The 20,127-nt window shown below is 54.9% G+C and overlaps 1 protein-coding gene across 1 annotated transcript in view; it reads left to right on the plus strand.

The window, feature by feature from the left end:
* Positions 1-19,847, plus strand: part of CFAP65 (cilia and flagella associated protein 65) — a gene marked incomplete at both ends in the record, with an annotated part of 33,176 nt that extends 13,329 nt beyond the window's left edge. The window contains 21 exons of the mRNA XM_080799439.1: positions 80-325; positions 917-1,141; positions 2,137-2,295; positions 2,494-2,644; positions 3,091-3,219; positions 4,039-4,252; positions 4,572-4,700; positions 9,274-9,450; positions 9,762-9,828; positions 9,974-10,084; positions 12,059-12,250; positions 12,351-12,509; positions 13,813-13,956; positions 14,325-14,438; positions 14,639-14,746; positions 16,833-16,877; positions 17,105-17,304; positions 17,587-17,718; positions 18,254-18,745; positions 19,425-19,562; positions 19,685-19,847. Of these exons, the coding sequence (XP_080655565.1) occupies positions 80-325; positions 917-1,141; positions 2,137-2,295; positions 2,494-2,644; positions 3,091-3,219; positions 4,039-4,252; positions 4,572-4,700; positions 9,274-9,450; positions 9,762-9,828; positions 9,974-10,084; positions 12,059-12,250; positions 12,351-12,509; positions 13,813-13,956; positions 14,325-14,438; positions 14,639-14,746; positions 16,833-16,877; positions 17,105-17,304; positions 17,587-17,718; positions 18,254-18,745; positions 19,425-19,562; positions 19,685-19,847 (3,495 nt within the window). The remainder of the gene's footprint in view (positions 1-79; positions 326-916; positions 1,142-2,136; positions 2,296-2,493; positions 2,645-3,090; positions 3,220-4,038; positions 4,253-4,571; positions 4,701-9,273; positions 9,451-9,761; positions 9,829-9,973; positions 10,085-12,058; positions 12,251-12,350; positions 12,510-13,812; positions 13,957-14,324; positions 14,439-14,638; positions 14,747-16,832; positions 16,878-17,104; positions 17,305-17,586; positions 17,719-18,253; positions 18,746-19,424; positions 19,563-19,684) is intronic.
* Positions 19,848-20,127: the final 280 nt, after the last annotated feature.

A 20,127-nucleotide genomic window follows, 5' to 3' on the forward strand; every position in this document is an offset into this window, starting at 1 on the left:
GGTGCTCGCATGCAGATCAGCGGGGTGGGGGAGGAGGAAGCATATAGATCTGAGTGTTGGTCCCTCTTGTGCACCCCAGCTCTTTCCTGCAGTGTCCGCTGGCGAACCCTCCTACCGTAGCCTGCTCTTGATCAACAAAGGCTCCATGATGTTGACCTTCAACTTGGCCCCCCAAAGCAGCTCAGACATCTCCCTGCGGCCCAGTTCAGGTCTCGTGGCCCCCAGGGCCCATCAGATCTTCCTCATCTGTACCTACCCCAAGGGCAACTGCTGGAAGCAACACCTTTTCTACTTGCAGTTCAATTTTTGTCCCCAGTATCTCAAGGTAAAAGGCAGGGCTAGGGGACTGTGTCCTGAGGAGTGGGCTGTAGTCTGGGGCTTTCCTTCTCAAAGCCAGATTCTGGGGTTGGCCTCTAAATCTCCCCTAAAGTAGCCAAGGGGCTGCTTCTCCCCCCTCCCCCCAGGAAGTGCCATAGGAGGGCGAAGACCCCTTGACCCCAGCTGTGAACAGCTCTCCCACCCTCAGGCCCAGCATGTCGACCTCGAGGTGTCTGGGACAAGAAAAGGGGTGCAGAGGTCCCAAAGAAATGAGTGGGGGCAAAATAAGATGCATTGCAGGTTGCAGAGGGAGGTGTGGGGTTGGGCTAGAAAAGGAGCCAGGCTGGTGGGCCCATATCTGGCCCATGAAATGATCGGTACCTCCTGTCTCGGTCCCTGGATTCTTTTCAAGAACCATCTCTTGGGTCGGTCTCCATCTACTCTGCCTTGACAGAAGCTGCCTGTGCCCAGGCTGGAGGAGGGCCTTTTGCCCCCCACCCCCAGGGGAAAAGCTGCCCGCCCGTGGCCTCTCGGACATTTGGGGGAGCCGGGGCAGCGGGGTGACATTGGGGCCCTGCCCTCCCTCCCCCGGCCCTAGGAGGTAAGCATGCAGAGCCGGGAGGAGCCCCTACAGCTGAAGCTGGACACCTCTAAGAGCGTGTTCTTCAAGCCCACCTGGGTCGGCTGCTCCTCCACCAGCCTCTTCACCTTCCGTAACCCCTCACGTCTGCCCCTGGAGTTTGAATGGAGGATTTCCCAGCCATACGGAAAGATCCTGGCCGTCGAGCCTGCGCGGGGGCTTATCCAGCCCAGCGAGAGCCTTGTGAGTGCCCCGCCCTGCTGCTGCCCCCCCACCCCTCCCCTGTGCTCCCATTTGCATGCTTTCCGCACCCTGCCCACAGCCAAGGCTCACAATGGGGAGAGTCTACGTTGAGCTGCGGCTGCTGTCTCCAAGGAGATCCAAGGTCACCTTCACTTTGACCCTCATCTCTTACTCACGCTTCTCCGGGGGCTGGACTTACAGTGTGCACCCTCCCATTTAATCGATAATCACCTCCCCTGCCTTACAAGCGGGTGGGACAGCTACTATGGTCTTAGCCCCCATTTTACAAAGAAGAATTGAAACTTAGAGAAGAGAAAGCCATTTACGAATATTACAAATGAGGAGGTGGAGAGCTGGCACTTGAACCACTTTCAAGGGGCGAGTCCCCTCTCCATCTGTGGTCCCCAAAGCTGCAAGATCGATGCGAGGTGGTTTGGAGCAGCTGGGTTTGGGGCCAGGTGGGTGCGTATCATGAAGGCGTGAGGAAGGGGAGTCCTCGAGGTCCCAGCAGCAGTCCGGAGGGGGGCACCGGCTGGGACCCAAATTAGCAGAGCCCCATTTCCTGGTCTAGGGCCATATAGACGAGTTGGGGAGGACAGACACCAGAACCACCAACACATGGTGTCTGGAAGAACCCAGGTGGTAGTCAGGGAGGCGAGAGACGGCATAGGCTCTGGAGTTGGCTTCAGGAGCTCACACTCCAGCTCCCACCCAGCCCCTCGTCAACCGTGTGACCTGGGGCAAGTTACCCCACTTCTCTGTCTCCAGTGTGTCATCAGAAAACAAGGTACTAAATAATACCACTTACCTCGTGGGGATAAGGAATGGAGAGGCTGAAGGAGTGAACATAAAATCCAATGTGTGGGAAGTGCCCAACACAGGGCTAACACTCAGAGGTACCGTAGCTTGGTCCCCCGCTGTGGGATCTCCTATGGCCAGAAGTCTGGGCAAGGGGTTTTGGAGACCCCACGCAGGGATGATCTCTGTGACCCCAGACGCTGACATGGACCTTCAGCCCTCTGGAGGAGACCAAGTACCTGTTCCGAGTAGGGATGTGGGTCTGGGAAGCCGGTCTGCCCCCAAACACCAAGCCCCCCGCCACCACCCACTACATGCTCCGGCTGGTGGGCATGGGCATCACCAGCAGCCTCTCCGTGAGTAGGAGAACCCTGGCAGGTGGGGCTGGGGAGCGTGGGCCAGGGCACAGGTGGGAGGGAAGACCCCAGGGTGCCCGACTCCAAGAGGGCAAGGGATGGGAGCCATCTAGCCCTCTGGCCCTGTACTCCCTCATTAATTCTCTGAGGCCAGGGGCCGGGAAGCCAGGGCTGTGGCTGGCTGACTCTGGCCCTCAGGTGAAGGAAAAGGAGCTGGAATTCGGGAACGTGCTGGTGAACAGCAAGCAGTCCAGGTTGCTGATGCTTCTGAATGATGGCAACTGCACCCTTTATTACCGCCTGTTCCTGGAGCAGTGCAGCCCTCAGGTCGTGGACAACAGGCCCCTTGGTACTCGGGCCTGGGCCAGGGCAGGGGCCAGGGAGGAAAGCAGTGAGGGACAATGGTTAACCAGATCATGCTTTGGGGGAAGGCAGAACAGGGCTTAAAACTTGGTGCTTCCACCTTTTAGATGTGTGGCATGGGGCGGACTGACTCTCTGAGCCTCAGCTGCCTCATCTGTAAAATGGGACGATTGCTGGCACCTGCCTCCCAGGGCTTCGAGGCAGAGCGAAATGCTTAGCAGATGCCAGTGACACAAAATGTGGTTTCCTCTGTCTGCTCTGGGAAGAGGGACTCTGCTCCCTGTTTTCCTGGCTCTGGGCCTGCTCTCTAGCCAGTACTCTGCTGGCCCAGGGGAGGGTGTGTGGAAAGGAGCAGGAGGAGAGGCTGGGACTCTCTGGCCTGCACTGAGGGCTTCTTCTGCCCTTGACCCCACCCGGGTCATCCCTGAGCAGCCCTGCAGCTGGACCACACAGAGGGGAGCCTGCCACCCCGGTCCCAGGACACCATCTGCCTGACCGCTTGTCCCCACCAGCGCTCCCAGTACTGCTGGAAGATCAGCTACGCTCTCCTCTCCCACAGAGGTACATGGGCCACCTGAGAGGAAAGGGGGCGGACTGTGTGAGCAGGACCTGGGGTGGGCGGGTGCCGGGGATCCAGACAGTGCTAGCAGGGAGTGCATTAGCATGCTGGGATGTGCTGGGATGACTGGTGTGTATGCCTCATAATGACCACATCCGTCCACACAGAGATGTCCATGTATGTGTGTGCACATGTGCAAAAAAAGGGGGGGCTGATACGTGTTACCCCATGAATGAATCTTGAAAATGTTACGCCAGGTGAAAAAAGCCAGTCACCAAAAACCCACATATTGTATGATTCCGTTTATGTGAGATGTCCAGCCAGGACAGGCAACTCTATAGAGACAGAAAGTAGATCAGTGGTGGCTAGGGGATGGTGTGGGGGGAGGGGAATGGGAAGTCAGCTGTTTGGTACCAGGCTTCTTTTTGAGGTGATGGAAAGGTTCTAAATTAGATGATGGTGATGGTGGCACAGCTCTGAATATAGGACAAATCTGGATTGTATGGGTTAAAAGTGTTAATTTCATGGTATATAAATTCTATCTCAATAAAGCTGTTAGTGAGAGTCAGTTTGCAAACAAGCAACGGCACCTAGTGAACACCGCGATGCACACAGAGCGTTTCGGACAATGCCTAACACATAGAAAGTACCAGACAAGGCTTGGCTGTTCTGGAAAGGTCCCAGAGCCTGGGAGATATCCGTTGCTCCTGACAAGGGTCCTGGGAAGGTGGCCAGGGTTCCTACACGCTCAGCCTGCATGCCGGGGCCCCGGGCAGCGGGGAGGTGAAGCCACTCCTCATGTCCACACCTTCCTTCCCTAGATAACAAGGCTGGGAAGAGGCAGGAGCTGTGTCACGTCTTCCTGATGGCTGTGTACCCCTTGCTCTCCATCCTGGATGTCTGCCCCGTGGGCAGTGCCAAGGGCATCACCCGGAAACACCTGTGGCGCCTCTTCTCCCTAGACATGCTCAACAGTTACTTGGAGCGTGACCCCACCCCCCAAGAGCTCACCTACGAGTTGCCCACCCGGCACAGGTGAGGTGGGCCCAGGGCGGTGGCAGGGCCTATCTGGGGTGTTCTTGGAGTTTTCTGCCCACACCCTCCCCCCAGCACCAAGACCTATCCATGGAGTGTCTCCCCATCTGCCCCCAAATTCTTGCCCATCCCTGGAGCGTCCTGAAGAAGTCAGGGATGGGCTCAAGTTCGCAAGTGCTAGCCCACCCCAGCCCCCGAGTTCCAGATTCTCCAATTCCCGCCTACAGGAAGATGATTGCCCGGCCAGCCAGCTGCCCCTGGTGGGGGCGTTCCGTACTGTCTGCCTCTGTCTCTGAGTCTGAGTCTCTGCTTCACACAGCACAAGCCAGATCCCCACCGTCTTCACCCATCTGAAGCTCGACTTCAACTTCGGGGCAGCGCCAATGGAGGCCCCCCCCTCAGTGGTGCTCCTGGCCCTGAAGAACCGCGGAGTGGTGTCCCTGGACTGGTATAGGGGGCTGGGAGGGGGCTGCCAGGGGCCCCGGGAGGCAGGTGCTGGAGGCCATCTCTGGCTTGGGGTGGACCTGGCTGTCTGGTGCCTGTGAGCAGTGGATCCCCTCCTTCATGGCGTGGGGAAGCCAGTGTGGGATTGGGGATCATCCTTCAGTGCTCCAAACCTGTCACTGCCCAAGACATGGCCATAGGCTCAAGAGTGGGAGAGACTGATGGAGACTGGTACGGTCATCCTAATTGCTTAATGAGTGAGAGGTATCCTATGGCCTCCTGCTGCGTGCCAGGTACCAATTTATGAGATTTTTCTCCTCCAACCCTCACACCAACCCCAGGGGAAAAAAATCCTCCTCTGCTGGCTCTTGCAGATGGAGGCTAAGGCCGCTCATCCATTAGCAGGCAGAGCCGGGTTCAAAGCCAGAGCGGTACCGGTTAGACAGCAAGAAGCCTTCAGAGTGCCTCTGTGTCCCAGGCACTGTGCTAGGCAGTGGGACACCCCCGATAGAGTTTCAGTCCAGGGAGGCCAAGCCTGTATGGGGCTGAGTGAAGATCTCTGGTGGGGAAGGACAGGGACAAGCTGCCACCGAGCTGGTGTCGGGAAGGAAGACGTGGCTGAGAGAAGCCACGTGGGCTGCGGGAAGGCTGGAGACTGGCCGCAGGGCAGGCTGCGCCTCTCCCGTCACAGCAGCCCAGGCCTGGAGCTCTGAGCCTGCCAAGCTTGACTTTCCTCCCGTCGGGGCCCGAACTTGTGCCCGGTAAACATCCTGTTTCCATGCCAGAGCTTTTTCTTGTTCTTCCTCCCCACCTCTGCCACGCGTCTCGACTTCCTAGTAAATTTCCTTTTGGTGACTTCTAACTTTTCTTGCCTAAACAGAAGTGACAAAGAAGTGCACCCACTGGGGTCAGGCTTGAGAGAGATAGCCAGGGGCATGGCGGGGGCTCGGGTGGGGTGTGATGGGGTGCTTCTGCGATCTCAGGAACCTTCCTACCTGAGCAGAGTCTTGGGGTGGGGGCAAAGCTGGAGGGGAAGCAAACAGGGAGGCTGGCTCCTGTCTGAGAAGGGACAGTACTATGAGTAGCCGAGGGCTCCTGGCCCTGATGACTTGAAGCTTGGCAGACAGGGCTGCTAGCCAGGTGGGGAAGGCCCGGGGCCCGCCAGAGCTCCAGATCCACCATTCCCTGAGGCTACTGGCGTGGCCAGGAGCCAGGCACTACAGGAAAAGCGGCATTAGTCCGTTCTGGCGCAGAACAGGGTATTTTGGTGGATTATGCATGTAAGTGTGTTTGTGTAGGAGCAAGCCAGCTCACACTCTCTGTGGAGAGAGTCCAGGTGGCTGGAAACCGAGGTGGGAGGAAACCCAGGCAAGGTGCCCACTGAACTGAGCCCATCCATCAGGAGATCATCTGAGGTTCAGGAAGGCAGTCCGTGCTTCTTCCAGGAGTCCAAGCACAGCGAACCTTCCTTGGAAGGCTTGACTCTCCTAGGTTTTTTGTGTTGTTGTGTTTCCTCTCAATTTCTTAGAAGGCTATTTTTGAAACTTCTAGCTGGTCTTTGCTGAGCTCATAAAGAACAGACTGAAGGTTTTATTCCTGCCAAGATCAGTAAGAAATGGGGAGTGTGGACTTGGCCTGGAGGCAGCCGCAGGCAGGACAGAGTGAGAACCCTAAGAGGGAGGGGGAGCGTCAGAGGGAAGAGGAGCCTAGAGTGGCCTTCCCCGCTCCCTCCGGGTCCTCTCTCCCCATGCCTCTGCTCCTGCCCAGGGAGGTGGAAGGCCTTACCGACATCAGATATTCAGGCTAACACCTCCTGGTCCCTCATGCACTCATTAAGTCTTGGCTAACTGTTTACTGGGGACTTCTAGGCCTGGGCTCCCGACATGGCCCTCAGAATCGAGGGGCCGACAGGTCCAAGCCTGGCCCTCCAAGAGCTGCAGGGGTCTGAGGCAGGGTGATGTGGGCTGAAGAAAGCTACAACTGAGCCAGACCAGCAGCTTAGGGAGAAGACGCAGAGAGGCTGCAGAGAACGTTCCAGACAGGGATGCCTGGATGGCTCAGTCGGTTAAGCATCTGTCTCCAGCTCTGGTCATGATTCCAAGGTCCTGGGATCAAGTCCCTGTTGGGTTCCCTGCTCGGCTAGAAGCCTGCTTCTCCCTCTGCCTGCTGCTCCCCCTGCTTGTGCTCGCTTTCTCTCTCCCTCTGACAAATAAATAAAATCTTTTAAAAAAGGAGGGCGGAGAACCTTCCAGACAGAGGGCCTGGTATGTAAAGGAGTAAGAGAAAAGGGCTCAGCCCACCTAGAGTGTTGACAGAAGAGGAGGATGGGGTCCCAGATGTGACTGGGAAGGCAGACAAGGGCCACGGCATCGGGACCTTTCTCCTAAGAGTTTGGACTTCTTCCTGAGGGCATGGTGGCGATGTAAGCAGGGACAGGGGACAAAGACATGATCTACCTTCGAGACCTGCCACTCTGGTCTAGGGTGTGGGGTGCAGGGAGAGAAATGGACTAGCAGCCTGAGGCAGGAGAGCCAGCAAGGGGGCCCACACTAGGGGACTGGCAGGGAAAAAGGGGTCAGAATTATTTGGAGGGGGACTGAGCAAGGGCAGCGAGGGAAACAGAGGTGTCGAAACTACCCAGATAACCCCAAAGTAGCAAGATCTCCAGTTGTGCCGCTCATCAGTATCCCCTGGATGAAGTGAAAAAGCAGCTTATTCACCTGTCAAAAGACACAAAGCAAGCAACTCCCCGGCTCCCGCTGCATGTCTGCTCCTCTGGGGGTGATCGAGGGTTTGTGGGGGGCTTCCATCCCCAGCCCGTGTACCATCCACATGTGAACACAGCCCAGGGTTATTCTGTTTCCCTTGAATTTTTTTTTTCAGTAGTGGCACAATGCTGTGCATACTGCTTTCTGTTAGATCATTAACATTTTCACTCAGCATTATGCCCATAACATTCCCTTCAGATCAATACAGATCAGTGCATAAAACTCTTTAACCCTTTTTTTAAAGATTTTTTTTTTATTGATTCATTTGAGAGAGAGTGTGTGTGTGAAAGAGAGAACATGAGCAGGGGGAGGGGGAGAGGGAGAGGGAGAAGCAGACTCCCTGCTGAGCAGGGAGCCCGATGCGGGGCTGGATCCCAGGACCCTGAGATCATGACCTGAGTCCAAGGTAGACGCTTAACCCACTCAGCCACCCAGGTGCCCCTTAACTCTTTCTCTGTAATATTTGGCATAATATTCCGTAATATGAATGGCCCTGAAGTTATTAAACTCCTCCTGTATTGGATGACATTAGTTGTTCCCAGTGGGTTTTTCTTTCCCCCACTACAAAGAAAGTTGTAATAAACATCTGCATGTGTGTGTGTGTTGCTGGGCGCACGTGTGTGAGCGTGAGCGTGTGCACGCATACCTTTATTCCTGCAGGTTAGTTCCCCAGGAGAAAATTCCTGAGTCAAAGGGCTCCTGCAGTTTTTATTCTAGTAGATGCTGTCAAAATTCCCACAGCAGAAGGTGGTAGCTGTGCCTTCTCTCCTTTCCTGTTTGAAGGTGTCTGTTCTTTCTAACTTCCTGGTGTTGAGTGGAACTGTTTATCACATTCCCTTGTTTTATTTTATTTTGTTTTATTTTATTTTATTTATTTGACAGAGAGAGACACAGCGAGAGAGGGAATACAAGCAGGGGGAGTGGGAGAGGGAGAAGCAGGCTTCCTGCTGAGCAGGGAACCCAATGCGGGGCTCGATCCCAGGATCCCAGGAACACAACCTAAACTGAAGACAGAAGCCTAATGACTGAGCCACCCAGGCACCCCATGTTTATCACATTTCTGATGTGAAACTATTTTAAGACTGATTCAAGGGAGTCTAGGTTTGTGATTTCCTCCATTCTTTGAGCATTTCCCCTTTGGCTGCTCCCCATTCATGCCATCCGCCCAGTTTGAGGCCAGTTCTCTGCTGTGTCTCTGCGAGCGGAGGGGCCCTCCTTTTCAGATCGTAACCCGGGGACCCCTTCACCTCTCATTTTGTTAAGCAGCTAGAGGACAGTATCCACATTCCCAGAATGTGAGGGACATTAATTCTATGCCCAGACTTGCTCTAGATTCAAGAACACCAGCCCTGCTGGGACATCTGTTCTCCGCCCCAGGCTCACGCTGGCCTAGACACCCTCCCTCTGGAGGGAGGGGGGCCTAGTGTGTGCTGCTGGTGTTTGTAGGTGCTTCAAATGGCCCTTCCTAAGGGCTTTGTCACATAACAACTGCCCTGGGGTTAGTGGCTAGCTAGCTCAAAGCTACCCACATACACGGGTTGTCCCCCTTGACCCCTGTCCCTGACAACGGAAGCCCCAGTCTCCACTTTCCACTCCATCACCAAGGACCTGCTGCCATTTCCAGGTTTGGGTTTGGGGTCGTTATGAAGTGAGAGTCCACTAGAGCCGTGTTTGCTCAGCCATGCGTGGGGCATCTTGCCAAATCGGGGGGAGGGAGTAGGGGAGGCCTCCTGGGAGGCCTCCATCCACCCTGCCTGCTGCACAGAGCTCCCACCGCTCTTTTCTAAAAGGCTTGCAACCCTCTTCCAGGGCCTTCCTCTTTCCAAGGGACCAGCAGATTGACCTGGAGTTGTGGGCGCAGCAAGCGGAGTTTGATGCCACTGAGCTTCACCAAATGCGTGTGCAGGACAACTGCGTATTCTCCATCAGCCCCAAGGCTGGGAGCCTGAGTCCCGGGCAGGAGCAGGTGGTGGAACTCAAATACAGGTGCTCCTCCCACTGCCTGTCCACACTTCCGGCCCTGGAGACCCGCCCCACCCCCCGCTTTCCCTGTGCTCCCAGAGTAGCTCTTCCTTGGACTCTGGTGACTCCAGGATACCTTAAGTGCCCACTGCCAGGGGAGGACCCCATCCACCCACTTGGCAGGGAGGTTTCATGTCCCTCTTGCCCCATCCCCACTCAGGGGGTTCCTTCCACACACTCCCAGGGGCTGGCCCCCTCAAAGCTACAGGCACTTTGCTCTCCTGCGGGTACCGGGGCTCTGTAACTTCAGCCCAGACTCGTCTCTTCCCTTCCAGCCACGTGTTCGTTGGCACTGATCGCCTCCCAGTGCTCTTCAAGGTGTCCCACGGCCGGGAGATCCTGGTGAGACCCTAGACCTCATTCTGTCCTGGACACCTGAGAGAGGAGCAGGGAACTGTGCCCCTGGAGACCTAGGGTCCAGAACTTTGGGCTGGGTGCTTCTGTTCCTCCTGGGGAAGGATGCTACTAATGGGCTTTCTATTTCCAGCTGAATTTCATAGGTGTGACAGTGCAGCTGGAGCAAAAGTACGTGCACTTCACCTCCACTAGCCACGAGTTCGTCCCTGTCCCCATTGGCAACACATTGCCCCCAAGGCAGGTGAGTGGTCTACCTTGTCCCAGTGACCAAGAAGCCTAAGCATTGATCTCTGTGTATCTGCATCAGCCCTCTACGGGGTAACAAGGACCTTACCCTCCAGAAGTCCTCATGCTGAGAGGTGGGGCTACAGGTCAAACCCTGAGTTTTGCGCAACAGAGAGTGATCCAAGATGAGAGGCTTCTGCTTCCTGGTGCCTGGTGCGAAGCCCTTTGCCTCATTCCCATGGTCCCATGCAAAAGCAAGGGATTCTTTCCCCTAGCACAGGATTCTTTGAACTTCTTTGACCAGGAATCACACTAATATATTTTGGATAATAATCCAACAAGTACATACGCAACATATACTTAAAACAAAATGTCACAGATCAGTATGCACACTACTCCGTGCAAAGTGTTCGGATGTTTTCCATTTTTACTTTATTCTGTTCCACCTGCTAAGTTGTTTTCATGAGCTGCTCACTAATAGGTCTCAGCCCCAGGTTGAAAAACTGCTGCTCCAGGAAGGACGTTTTTCTGGAGTGTGAAAAACTAGACTATGAATCCTTGCGAAGCTATAGAATTTTCTTTATCAAGTGGAGGGAATTGGGTTCCTTTGCTCTGAACATGTACACTGGAAATCTCCAGAGGGGGGTGTAGTATTTTCCCAAACATGTCATGGCTGTGAAATTTCTAACCATTTAGAAGTCCTTGTATTTCTGAGCAGAAGTCTCTGGTTGTCCAGCCTAGAGTCAGAGGAATGGGCTTTCTGGACCTGAGAGACCACCCTTTACCCTACTGGCTTCCTGGAAGCCCCCCCGCCCCCCCAGGCCAAGGCTGCAGAGGCCCAGGTCCTTGAAAAGGAAAGCACGGATTGGTGCCCCCTGGAGAGCTTTCCTGAGAGACTAGACCACTTCCCTGTGGTCCTGAACATAGTGGAAAATGCCCCCCGATCTAGAGCCAGGAGACCCAACTGTGCCTCCAAGCAATCTCCAGAACTGGCCAAGCTTCCTCTTTCATTCATGAGACGATGACAGACAGTGGCCTGGACCCATGAGAGGACAGCAGAAGTAGAAGTGAACAGATTTAATTTACATTTTGGAAGCAGAACCATAGGGACTTGCTGGGGCTAGCTTGGGAAAGTGGGAGAGAGGGAGGGATTGAGCTGTATTGAATTCCTAGTTTGAGCATTTACTGAAAGGAGGTGCACTCCGAGGTGGTGGGGAGGTAGAAATAGGCAGGCTTTCTAGTGAAGAGTTGGGTTTTTACCAAATTTGAGAAGTCTGTGAGACAATCAGTGGCTGGCGAGGGGGCAGGAAGGGCTTGTGAAGCGGAAGTCAGATACCAAGTCTGAAGCTCGGACATGGCCCAGGCTAGAGAAATAAAATCAGCATATTCAGGAGTGCGTGCTGGGAAAGATGAGGGGACAAGATCTAGGTCCAGATGAACTGTTTGCTCTCTCTGGCTTCCATTTTCCTATCCTAAAATGAAGGCTTGGACCAGAAGATCTTGGGTTTCTTCCAGGACATTCTGTGGTTCCCACACTTTGGAGTTAGTCTTGGGGGACATCATAGCTTCCTTCCCCTCCCTCATCTGCCTTTAAGCAGGACTGCCTCTAAGGGCAGACATGGAAAGTGGCAGCCTCCCGGAGGGTTAGAATGAGAGACTGAAGGGCTTGAAGGTTGCGTGCATGGACAGTTCTGTAAATCCCCATGCTAGAGACACGAGTGTTAGTGTCGCCTTATACCTTGACAAAAGTAAATTAATAGCAAATAAGGATTACAGATTATCCTAAAATGTCCCAGACTGAAAATACAGTTACATACTTCTTGGATGACCAGCCATAATGGAAATCAGAGGTAGTTAGGAGGCTCTGGAGCGGTAAGGATCACATCATGGAGATCAGCCGTCCTCCCACCGTGGACACAGAATCCCAGGCTCTCTACATTGCAGACCCTGATCTGGTGTGGACACTTCATTATCCCTGCCCCCCTTGCAGATTTATGAGCTGTATAATGGTGGCTCGGTGCCTGTGACATACGAGATCCAGACCAACATCCTGTCGCATGTTCAGGAAAAAAATTTCGATCACCCCATCTTCTGCTGCCTCAACCCCCAAGGGGAGATCCAGCCGGGCACAACTGCTCAGGTCTTGTGGATCTTCTCCCCTATTGAGGCCAAGACCTACATGGTGAGCCGCAGCCTGGGCTGAGTAAGGGCAGAGGTTGGTGTTGGCCTCCTCAGCAAGCCTTGCTCTGACCAGTCCCTTCCCCACCCTCCTAACTTCCTAGGTAGATGTACCCATACACATCCTGGGATGGAACTCAGCCATCATCCGCTTCCAGGGAGTGGGCTATGACCCCCAGGTCATGGGGGACACAGCCCCATTCCACAACATCTCCTCTTGGGATGACCACTCCATACATTCCAGGCTGATGGTTCCTGGACAGGTAGGGGTAGGGAGGTGGAAGGCCTGAGGCCTAGGAGGAGCCTGAGGGTCCCCGGTGGCCGGGCAGAGGGAAGTTGGGAAGGAAATGCGATAGAGGTGATAAGGGAGGGATACAGAAGTAAAGCCTGGAACCTGCCCTAATCAAGCAGGCAGGACTGGCTCCATGAGAGGCTTACCCTGCCCCCTAGTGCCCACAGGTGTTCCTGCTCAAGTCACTCTGGGCATTGGGATGGGGGTTTTGGAAGGGATAGAAGGAAGCTCTCCCATTTTAGGGCTGTAAAGTATTATCATCAGACAGAACAGTCCCTCTCTGGACCTAGATGCATTTTGCCATAAAATATCTAGGGTCAATAACCCCATCTTTAGTTCAAACACACCCCACTGTTGGGACGTCTGACCCATTCATTCATCTAACCATCCGTCCATCTCCTCCCACTGGCCCACATGCTCATTTTTTTTTTAAGATTTTATTTATTTATTTGACAGAGAGAGAGAGATCACAAGTAGGCAGAGAGAGAGAAAGGGAAGCAGGCTCCCTGCCGAGCAGAGAGCCCAATGCGGGACTCGATCCCAAGACCCTGAGATCATCACCTGAGCCAAAGGCAGAGGCTTAACCCACTGAGCCACCCAGGTGCTCCCCACATGCTCATTTACTCATCCATCCAACCATCTGCTCACCCACTTTTCCATCCATCCTTCTGTACAGCCACCCAGTTGCTATACACTTATACATTGGCCTGTCCAGCCTTCCACTCCTACCCTCTCTGGACTCTAACTGCATGATGAGCACTTTGGAGGCCCTGAGGACACAAAGAAGAGCCAGACAAAGTCCCAGCCCTGGAGACATTCAGGGTCTGGGCAGAGAGAAAGTGCCCCTCCCATGTGACCTCAGTCTTTCCAGACCCCCTACTGTTCTGTTCCTATCGACAATGCCAACTGCTGATCCCCCCTCCCCATTAATTTACAAGCATTCTTCAGGGATTCAAATTATGTTGGCTTTAGTTCTGTCTTCTCTAAGCAAATTGTGATTTTTCAGCCCTCCCAAGCCTATTTTAATGGTCAAAAGCATAAGCTTTAGGATGAGACTGTATTGGGTTTATCCCCACTGTGCCTATAAGAGACTTTTGGAAAAATTATTCATGCTCTCTAAACCTTAGCCGCACATCTGTAAAGTGGGGACAACAATAACACGTGTATCGTGGGGCATGGTGAAGATCAGACGCCTACCCTGCCTACCCTGATGCCTGCCGAAGGCACTCGGTAACTTCATCTCCCAGTGGCTGTTGTGTTGTCTCCACAAACAGAACGTCTTCCTGTCCCAGTCCCATATCTCTCTGGGAAACATTCCTGTGCAGAGCAAGTGCAGCCGCCTGCTGTTCCTCAACAACATCTCCAAGAGTGACACAATTGTCTTTGAGTGGCAGCTGAAGCCTCTAGAGTTTGGGGAGGTGAGAGTCTCATATTTTCAGAGAATCAGAACCTCTAGCAGGACTCCAGGCCCATCCTATCCCACCGTGTCTCATCTTACCCCATCTCACCCCAGGCCATCCCATCCCACTAAATCCCACCCCATCTTATCCCACTTTATCCCACCCTGCCCAATCCCATCCCACCCCACGCCATCCCATCCCATCCCACCCATCTCACTCCATCCAACCTCATCCCATCTTATCCCATCCTGTCCTGTCTTACCCCATCTAGCCCCACCCCACCCCGTCCCATCCCATCCCCTCCCACCCCATCCTACCCACCCCATTTCACCCCACTCTATCCCATCCCTGTGAAGCTCCACAGACCCCTTCCCCCAAACAAACAGGTGTCTGTGAGTCCCATGACAGGAAAGGTGGCTCCTGAAGAGACGGTTCCCTTTGTGGTAACCCTGAAGGCCTCAGTGCATGCCAGCTTCTACAGCATGGACCTGGTATGCAAGGTAGGACCAGCATCAGAAAGAAGCCAGGATGGAGCATAGCTCCCAGTATTGGGATGTGGCGTTGGGGTGGGGGGGTGGGGGGTCTATGAGATCCCCAGACCTTTACTGAAAGGCAGGGGCCAGCCCCTGGAAGAGTGAGGGGTCCACAGCACACAGGTCCTCTGGACCTTGGCCTTCTCCCTCCTTGTCCTGGGCTGCAGGTACACCGACAGAAACTCCTAAATCAATACCATAAGGAACTACAGGAGTGGAAGGACGAGGAACTACGGCAGGAAGTGGAGTTCACCATCACAGATAGGAAAGGGAAGGTGAGTGGGCCTTGAACATCACAGATCTTTCTGATTGGCCTTACCAGAGGGGAGAGAGGTGGAGGTGTGAGGTGGTCCTACACGCAAAACTGGCCAGCCTGTCCTAGATCAGCTTGCTTCCATTAGACCAAGCATAGCATCTCCCCAAGAGACTCTCTTTTGTACACAGAAGACTGGCTGACCATTCCCAGCCTCATGTAGCCAGTGTTTAATGGGTGCCTGCTAAGTGCTGGGCACCGGGGAGCCAAGGGAGGCAAGACAGCTCACCTTCTGATGGAAGACGGTGTGGGACAGGGGTTTCAGGGGCAGCCTCTGGAGACAAGTTGCCCAGTTTCGATTCTTGGCTTTGATGATTTCTAGTTCTGAGATCTTGGTCAAGTCACTTACTGTCTCAGTTCCCTTAACTATAAAATAAGGGTAATGTGACATCTGGGATTGAATTCAAAATAATCCAGGAGTGCCTGATGGTGCAGTCAGAGAAGCATCTGATTCTTGATTTCAGCTCAGGTCATGATCTCAGGCTCTGCCCTCAGCAGGGAGTGGGGTTGAGATTCTCTCCCTCTGCCTCTGCCTCTCCCCTCACTCACTCGTGCATGTGCAGGTGCTCTCTCAAATAAATAAACAAATCTTTTTTAAAAAATTTATTTGACATGGGCGCCTGGGTGGCTCAGTGGGTTAAAGCCTCTGCCTTCGGCTCAGGTCATGATCCCAGGGTCCTGGGATCGAGCCCCACATCGGGCTCTCTGCTCAGCAGGAAGCCTGCTTCCCCCTCTCTCTCTGCCTGCCTCTCTGCCTACTTGTGATCTCTGTCAAATAAATAAATAAAATCTTTTAAAAAAATTTATTTGACACACAGAGATCACAAGTAGGCAGAGAGGCAGACGGTGGGGGGGGGGCGCGCTGGAGGCAGGCCCCCCACTGAGCAGAGAGCCCAACACGGGACTCGATCCCAGGACCCTGGGATCATGACCTGAGCCAAAGGCAGAGGCTTTAACCCACTGAGCTACCCAGGCGCCCCTAAATAAACAAATCTTAAACAAAAATCCAGAAGTGGGGCACAGATGAGACAAGACTGGCCGTGACCTGCTGATTGTTGAAGCTGGGTGGACTCTTGGTATATTCTCTCTACTTTCCAATGCATTTGAAATTTTCCATACTAAGGAGGTTAAAAATAAAAGTTTAAAAAATATTTTGAATGCAAGTAAAATAGTGTCCGCTTCACAGCACTGTTGTGAGGATCGAATGAGTTAAAGCCTGTGAAGTGCCTACAACAGTGCCTGGCACCCAGTAAGAATGCGCTAAGCAGGCTATTCCTATCTGTAGGGGAGCCAGAGAGTAAAGGTGAGAACACACAGCCCTCTTCATTCCTCCGCCAGCTTCCCAGCCTCCCTGGGCTGCTATTCTTTTTTTTTTTTTTAAGATTTTATTTATCCGTTTGACAGAGATCACAAGTAGGCAAAGAGGCAAGGCAGAGAGAGAGGGGGAAGCAGGCTCCCCGCTGAGCAGAGAGCCCAATGCAGGGCTCGATCCCAGGACCCTGGGATCATGACCTGAGCTGAAGGCAGAGGCTTTAACCCACTGAGCCACCCAGGTGCCCCTGGGCTGCTATACTTGTACCTTGCTCACCTCTGCCCTCACCACACTCAGCCCCCAGGGAGGCTCTGCTCCCCTCTGAAGCTCTGGCCCAACTATGAGTGCACAAGCTCCTGTCCGGAGGGTGTGGGAGAAGGGATTTCTGAATTAAATCTTAATAAAGGAGAGAATTTCCTTATCGCACTGAACTGCAAAATTCTGAGGCACAAGGACAAGCACCCTTGGTACAGTCTGCGTATATTTGCTGGCATCTCCTTTCCTTTCCTTCAGTTGGGTGATCTGATTTTCCTCGTCTGCAGGGAGCACTTCCCTAAGGAAGGTCCTGGAAGGGGGTGTGGCTGGGAGGTGGGAGAGATCAGGAGGGCAGCAGGTCCATGGCATTGGCTGCTGGCACCTCCCCGCCACCCACCTCGTGGGTTGGCAGAAAGGGTGAGAAGAGGGGAGTCCCTCCAGTCTTCTTATATCCTAAGTATGGGTCTCTTTGCTTCCATAGAGAGGAGAATATTGTAGAGCCTGTGTCCCTAAGAGGAAGTACAAGGTGAGCTCATATGCCCCATCTCCTTGGGATAAATTGAGCAGTCCTTGCTTGCTCCCAGAGATACCCCCAAGTGCTGGCCCAGCCTCCTGGAAGGAAGGGATGGAAATGCCAGTGGGTGGGGTCACACTTCGATTTGGCTCCAAAGGCCTGGTTGGGCAGCTACAGACCCATCGGTGAGGGAGTGACATCCCCAAATCCCTGTCATCCACGTCTCTCCCTTTCCAAAGACGCTGCCCCCCATCAAGAATCAGCAGCCTCTCAACCGGCCTGTCAGCTGGAAACTTAGGATCCCAAAGAAGAAGATATTCTGGCCCCGCCCCCAGCCGCCCTCGCCTGGCATGCTGTGCTTGGGCCTCACAGCCCGTGCTCATGCAACCGAGTACTTCCTGGCCAACTTCTCTGACTTTCCTCAGCACTTCCTGCACCGGTGAATTCTCAGGCAGGGAGGGGGTTTCTGTCCCCTGGGAACCCACCTAGGCTTCCTGCCCTCCCTCCTTCCTTCCCTTTCCAACTTGGAGCCTCTCCAGGTCCTGTGCTGACCCTGGGGTTTGGGCTTTGGTCCCCATATGCCGTAGCATGACATTTGGGCCAAGGTGGGGGCTGTCCCAAGCTCATCTATGTTCTCCTGACTGCATGACCACTGCTCATGACCCCCCCCCCCAGTGTGGTGGCTTGCCCAGGCCACTCAGAATGTCATGGCCCGCTCCAGGGAGCTGCCAAAGAGGAAATACCACAAGGAGGAAAAGTTGGAGTCTTCTGAGGAAGAAGCCCCAGACAACTGGGCCCCCATCTCCAAGCAGGAGAAGCAGCTCCTGATTGACTGTCTCACCACCATTATCAGGTGACCCCCCAGAAACCTCACCATCCCCGTCATCTCACCAGCTCGGCCAGCCAGCTCTATGTCCGCCCATGGCCCCTGAAGTCCCAGCCCTTCCTTTCCCGAAAAATAGAACTTCCTCACAAGATCCTTCTACTGGTGGCCCCAGGCCCTGCAGGATGGGGCAGCTCTAATGGAGCTTGCTAGAAGTATCCTTAGGGCTGGATCCTGAGTTCTGTCCTGTCCTGTCCAGGGCTAGTAGATAAGGTCTGAGCCAGTTCACTATCTCCCTGGGGTTCCTGTCCCTTATCTGCATAACTCTGACCTCCTGGTTCTGCCTCTAAGAACCCATGGAGCCCAGAGATGCCTTCCTCCAAAGGAGGGGTGGGCGGAGCAACTGACTAAGGGCTGGCCTCCCCCATCAAGCACCCATTTGTAGACACAGAAGTCAGGAACTGCCCCTTGAGGCTTGGCTCTGAAGCCAGAGCCCCACAGGGGGTGTAAAGTCCCCCTTGCAAGCCATCTCGGCGAGGACCTCCTCCTCCTCCCTTCCACACAGGGGTCTGCTAGAAGACAAGATATTCCATGAAGCTGTGGACCAAAGCCTGGTGGAGAAGATGCCTTACTTCTGCCAGTTCTGGAATGAGCAGTCAGCCAAGATCACTGCCCAGAGCAACACCCTGCAGTTAGCACCTGTCCTGTCTCCATCCTCCAGCAGCTGGGAGGCCAGCAGAGACAAGGAGTCCGAGGAGGACAAACTGAGGCGGGACAAGAAAGTGGGGGAAGAGGAGGAGAAGAGTGGAGAGGAAGAGGAGGAGCTGGAAGAGGAGGAGGAGGAGGAGGAGATGGAGGAGGAGGAGGAGATGGAGGAGGAGGAGACAGGCAAGGGGGAGCTGGAGGAGGGGGCGAAGGAAGAGAAGTTGTCCTGGACGGGGACTGAACCCACACTGCAGCCCACATCCCACGAGTCCCTGAAATGGCAGTGGCAGCAGCAGTTGAAGGTCATGGTGAAGGAGGAACAAGAGCAGGATGAGAAGGAGACCATCAGCCGGTGAGCAGCCAGACCTGGCTGAGGGTTCGCAAGGCAGGTGTGTGCAGAAGGATCCCAGGAGGCCATGGTGCGCTGGGAGCCAGCCTCTGTCTGGGTGCAAGGCTCTTCCCAGCTCAGCGTTCAGTGACATCCCGCTGGTACCTTAAGGCCTTCAGCGAGGTATTTACAAAATGCCGATCTGGGCTTTAGTTTTCCCCTCCCAGACCCGCCTGTTAAACCATTTTCTAGCACACCACTTTCAGGGCATAGCTGTTCTAGAGCCAGGAGAGAAGTGCCAGCTCTTCCTGGAGGGCCTTTGCCTGGGGCTGCTCTGTGGCCCTTCCTGTCTGCTTTGGGATCCCTTAGGCCCTACCCAGTCCCTTGGGCACCCTCTCACAGCTTGATGCCTCTCCCCAGACCTGGCTCTGAGATGGGACCAACAATTGCTGGGGTTCCCAGCCCACCACTTGTTCCAGCAGCAGGATGTTTGGTCACTTGGTCCCTTTAAGCCACAGTTAGAGCGTCTGTAAAGTTGGAACAAGGATGCCTTATAGTGCTGGGCGGGCGGGGAGTGGGACGAGAATCCACTTAGACCGAGCCCAGGGCGCACAGCGCACAGCACGGAAGACGCCTGCGGAGAACACGAGCGCCGTCGATGGCGGTGCTGACACCCGCGTCCTGTCCCATCCCCGCCCCGCAGGCTCCCAGCGTTCGCCAACCTGCAGGAGGCGCTGCTGGAGAACATGATCCAGAACATCCTGGTGGAGGCGAGCCGCGGGGAGGTGGTGCTCACCTCGCGGCCGCGCGTCATCGCCCTGCCGCCGCTCAGCCTTTCCAGGTGGGGGCGCCGACTGCGCAGGAGAGGCGCGAGGGGCGCGAGGGGCGCGAGGGGCGGCAGGGGCGGGTAGGCTCTGCCCGAAGATTCTCTCCAACCTCCCTCTGGGGCTTTCTATCTTCCAGGATTGAGACTCCCGACTTGCTTTCGGCGGCGCCCCTTGAGCTGCAGCAGGCCGAGGTGTCCCGCCTGGTGGTGCCGCCCCCTACCGACTCTTTGAGGATGCCACACCCCAGCCCCGCCGACTTGCGGCCCTCAGTGCCCCCCTCTCCACTGCCCGGCCACTAAAGCATCTAGCCTTCTGTATCTGCCTTCACTTTATTTCCCCGACGCAGAAGGAATTCTCGAGCGCGCTCTGGGAGGGACAGATGGTTGGAGCGGCTGAGGTGGACTGCGGCGACCCGTTGCAGACTTGGGGGTTGGGAGGTTGCTTCTCTCCACTCCGAAGCGTAGCTGGGCCAGAGTTCCGGCCGCTCGCTGCCCGGCGCTGGACCCGGTTTGGCCAGTGGAGGGCGCTTCGGGCGGGCCTAACTAGCCTTTGCTGCGGCATTGCCTGGCCGACAGAAAC

The sequence above is a fragment of the Martes martes genome (genome assembly GCF_963455335.1).
Source record: "Martes martes genome assembly, chromosome: 3".
NCBI classification, from domain to species: Eukaryota; Metazoa; Chordata; class Mammalia; order Carnivora; family Mustelidae; genus Martes; species Martes martes.